This window comes from Drosophila mojavensis, unplaced genomic scaffold, assembly GCF_018153725.1.
Source record: "Drosophila mojavensis isolate 15081-1352.22 unplaced genomic scaffold, ASM1815372v1 contig_231, whole genome shotgun sequence".
Classification (NCBI taxonomy): Eukaryota; Metazoa; Arthropoda; class Insecta; order Diptera; family Drosophilidae; genus Drosophila; species Drosophila mojavensis.
Window position 1 is genome coordinate 5,926,664 of NW_025318772.1, and position 4,658 is coordinate 5,931,321.

Sequence of the window (4,658 nt, forward strand, 5' to 3'; positions counted from 1 at the left end):
CCACAAAATATAAATTTAAGTAATTGTATATTTTTTCTAGCAATTTCTATTTATTTCTCATAAATATCTTGTTTATTTATTTTCGTTGTAAATACAAAAAATTAATAAGCTGATTTAATATCGGTGTACCAACATTTTTTTTTGCTCGTCAGCCAATATTTGATGTTATCAAAAAACTTACACATTCTAATTATAATTATTGAATACAGGCAAAAATCGTACACAAACATCGAAATACAAAGAAAACTAAAAATGTTTATAAATTATTTATAGTTAGCATCACTTTTCCATTTGGATTTGCAGCACTCGTAGTTCGATTCAGCTTTTCGTATTATTTTAGAACAGTCAAAGTACAATAATATAAATATATCAATATATCAATATGACATACGTAAATACCAAAATCAAATTGCACAATTTATATACATATATAGAAACACATAAACACATTTTGGTTGATATTTTTTGTGCTGGTTATTATTTTGCATGGGGATACATATCATGTTTTATGTGCAGCCATCGCATTTTACTTCTCGTTTTTTTTTTTTTTTTTTTTTTTTTGGGGAGATGTGGATGCGGGACAGCTTTTGTTCAGTAATAAGCCTCGCACTGCATCTCTCGGCGCCAGTGCGACCAGTCCGCACAGCCCCGTGTTTTCGCCGTTTGCACGAATCCTTTGCCGGATGTACAGTCGAGCAGCAGAGGCGCGGCATTAACACCCGGACACATGTAGAATCGATTGGGATCCAGCGTGGCCCATGGCTGGTCCTTTGCGTGCGCCGCGCTGCCGTTGCCATTGCAGCTGGACGCTGGCTCCACTGTGGGCCGACAGGCTGGCCACTGGTCATAGGGCAGGCAGCCCAGATGGCCGTGGCCATTGAAAAAACCCCGACCCTGCGGGCAATGCAGCTGCAGGGGCATTTGGTCCGCCACAGAGCATACGTAGAATATGTTGGGATTCGGATCGCCCCACATGTTCGTGGCATGTTTGCATGTTGCATTCGTGGCCTCAGCGGATGCGTCTGCAACCCGCAACATCGCCATCATAATCATCGTCATCATCATCGGCATGGCATATCTGTGATGCAGCCTCACTCGTTTCTCGGTATTCAATACATTCCTCATAAATAATTTCATCGGCAACTTTTTATGGTCACAACACTGTCACGAATTCCCTTTGTATGCGCTGGTATTACAGTTATTTTGTTATTATTTTACGTCTCTATAAGCAGTGGTATTTGGTTCATCAATGCAATGCAATATGTGAATATGTGATCGATCTGCTGCTATCCTTTACGAGCACGTTTTTCCAGTGCGGCACAAAAACATTGACTGATTGATATGGAACCATTGCCATTTATTTTTATACTCATGGCAGTATTTTCATTGCTCTTGCTTTTATCTTCTGATATTCCCATTGTCACATTGTCAAGACTGAAGCTCTGACGTTCGTTTGAGTCGCTCCCAATATTTCAGTTTGTGTTCCAAATTGACTGATTAGACTGTAAGACAGAGTTCAAAGTTCGTAGGTTGAATGCTCTATCGAAAGAGTTCATTAAAAAATTCAAATTATTTTCAAATGGAAATAGTCCTAGGTTGTTATTTAATTATGGGTTTTCTTATGTGTACTTGTTACAGATCAAAATATTATAGCCATTGTCGTGTCATAATTGATGCATCCTTTTCTGATGGTTAAAGTAAGTAAAGTTACCATTTTCTAATTATAGCTAACTATATTGAAACCCAAAAGAGATCGTAAAATAGTAAACTTTAAATTTAACTATACTCTCACCGAAATATTTCTTGCGCACGCTATCTCTCCATTATTCTTATCTTATTTATCTGTGTCTACTGCTATTAACTTATTTCTTGGAATGAGTTGAAGTGCCAGAAAATAATCGCTTTTGCATATAAATACAAATATATAAATAAAAACTAAACTGACAGTGATTCGCTTATTCTACTCAATGACATATTGCCCGGGGTCTTGAATTGATTTAGTAGCTCCTATAAGTGTCTTTTGGAGTCGAAATTCCAATCAATGTGCGTCAATATGAATTCATGTTTAATTTACGGCGTGATTCACAGTTACTAAAATGAAATCAACGTAAAATTCGACTACCGAAAGCAGAGTAAAACAGAACTAAATATTTAAAGAAAAAAAAAAAAAAAAAAGAGAAAAATACAAACTAAAGGCAAAAACAAAAACACAAAGGTGACAAGGGCCTTATCAATGCGATAGTATAACATTAATTGCCTTTCAAATGAAGCCAAATTGGAAATTACTGCTGCAGGGCAATCAGACAAAATTTAATTACAAACTCCAGAGCAACATGACAAGCACACGAAATGCCTCGTCGTGCAGGCAGGCCCTCTGCAGGTGCAGCTGCTGTCAAAAGTTCTAATTGATTTCGCTTACAGCTAAATTCTACACAGCGGCGAGCCAGCAATCGGGCCCAGATGCGGTCTTCGGCCTAGGCCGTATTACCTGCAAGAAAAAGTTCTCCATTTGCTTTCGCTGAGTTTTCTTTGTTGTTGAGTCACGTTGTCAATTGAACTTCTTTCCGGGCGTTCCGGCCTCGTCGTTGTTCCTGAAGTGGCAGCCGGCTCGCCTCAGCTCAGTTCAGCTCAGTTGAGTTCAGCTCAGTTCAGTTCAGCCTCCACGCGACTCGACTCGACTCGACTCAGCTCGGCTCGGCTCAGTGGCTCTGTGGCTCTGTGGCAGCCACTTTTCGCAGTCTATTTTACGCGCACCAAGTTTAAATAGGGAAACTTCTGGCAGCAAAAGTTGACAACATAATCGACATAAATTCCAATAGGCCATGTGGCCTCAAATTCTATTAAAACTTTACCCACAGCACATGCGCAGCAGCTGACGAAATACAATTTTCCAATAAATACGCAGCAAACGGATTCTTATTTAGGAATTTGCCAAGGCACTTCAAATGATAACTGTGAAATAATCATAATTTCAGCGGAACCAAAAATTGAAAAATGACTGACAGCTATCTGCTTCGTTGTGCCTCCGATAAGCGGGCCACGGTGCGTATTAGCAATGTGCGGCATCAATCGACCATTGTCAACAAGACATTGACGAGCTGCTATCAATTGAGGTGCGAGATAAGTCGCGTGATTACTTTATTCATTTTCGGTTGTTTTTTGGTTTCTTCAGAAATTATAAATTTCCTAGCAAGAGCGTCAAGTAAACTTAGTCTATTTTTCAGTGTGCAATACTCAACATGCTCAAAGGTGAAGTTAACAAAAAGAAAAAGTTTAAGTTACCGAAAGTGCTAAGAACTGAAGGAATACAAATGCATCAAAAATTGAACTGTGGGAAATCAAATTAAAAACATATTCCTAATGAAAGTTTACTGAAAATTAAATATAATATATATAAATGTATATTAATTGACTTTACTCATATGTGAAGATAACACAAGTTACGTTATTTATAATGACAAAAACAATTTATAAATAAATATAAAAAAAAAAAGAATCGCCTGAAACTTGTCGATTAGCAAATATCCAAAGCACTTATATTGATTTATAGTTAAAATATGTAAATTTTAAAAGCAACTTTATAACAATAAATAAAAACCTCGTTCATGATACAACTCTTATTTTTATGTAAACAAATCAGATTATTCAAAAAAAAAAAAAAAAAAAAAAAAAAAAAGAATCACTCAACGGAAACTTCGCTGTTAGCAAATAACCAAAGAATTTTATATATTTGTAGTTAAGATATGTAAATACAGTTGCGTCTACATAATTTGTACCCAGCTAAATCGAAATACGCAATAAACAAAAAAAAATTCAATCCCCTTGAAAAAAAAATCGTTCTCGATAATTCCTATAACTCGAATTTCTGTATAAAAAAAAAAAAAAAAAAAAAAAAAAACTGGTCGCCTTGCCATATCGAATTATCGAGACCTCAGATACAAATCTATCCCAACTCCATTAATACAGTTCTTATTCTTATGTTAAAAAATCTGTTTGTTTTAAGCTAAGTTCTTAACTTAGTCAACTTCTACATATGCCAGTTACAAACTAATATTTTGACAATAATAAACTCTTCACAGTTATATCAATATTCCTTGGCCTCTTGGCGCTCAGCTGCGCTGCCAGCTTGTACCTGGACGAGGTCTCCACAACGACTGTGCCGGCCACCTGCCTATTTGAGGACGAGATGTGGGGCGATGAAGATATACGCAAATTCTACTTCTGCTTTGACAATGTGCCGATATTATCGGAATGCGAAGAGGGCTATTACTTTGTGAAGAATGCCACGGATTCTGGCTGCTTGCCCGCAAAGCTAATGAATCCCGCCTGTGTCAACCTGGATGTGACTGTCGGCCCCTGCACGGGAAACAATTTGCTGCAACCGCAGGTCAGCGAAGTTCTAACCAATTTCTGGCTCTGCCGCGAAGAAGGTGCCGCGCCCGTGGAGCTGACATGCCCGGAGGACCAGGTGTTCATTAAGCAGGATGGTTACCTGGGCTGCTTCGATTGGCAGACATATCGTTCGGTGCGCGGCTGCCCCGCCCAATAAAAGGTTATCGGACGGCGATCCATGCTGTTCGCCGAGCATTTTTAATTGTATAGCCATTCTATTTTTTCTTGAAAGCGACCTTATCGTGATTAAATATTACTAACTTGAA

The 4,658-nt window shown here is 38.1% G+C and overlaps 2 protein-coding genes across 2 annotated transcripts; one reads left to right on the forward strand and one right to left on the reverse strand.

Annotated features, from left to right (window-relative positions):
• Nucleotides 1–455: 455 nt before the first annotated feature.
• LOC6575101 lies at nucleotides 456–1,362 on the reverse strand. Its single transcript, XM_002001083.4, has one exon. The coding sequence runs from the start codon at nucleotides 1,135–1,137 to the stop codon at nucleotides 592–594; it is 546 nt and encodes a 181-aa protein (XP_002001119.2). The 5' UTR covers nucleotides 1,138–1,362; the 3' UTR covers nucleotides 456–591.
• Nucleotides 1,363–3,143: 1,781 nt separating this feature from the next.
• LOC6575102 lies at nucleotides 3,144–4,658 on the forward strand. Its single transcript, XM_032733104.2, has 2 exons — nucleotides 3,144–3,249; nucleotides 4,080–4,658. Exons 1-2 carry the CDS (start codon nucleotides 3,240–3,242, stop codon nucleotides 4,547–4,549), a joined length of 480 nt encoding a protein of 159 aa, XP_032588995.1. The 5' UTR covers nucleotides 3,144–3,239; the 3' UTR covers nucleotides 4,550–4,658.

Bases quoted from the DNA above. Each gene is read 5' to 3' on its own strand.
- LOC6575101 (XM_002001083.4), bottom strand. From the start codon at position 1,137: ATGAAATTATTTATGAGGAATGTATTGAATACCGAGAAACGAGTGAGG.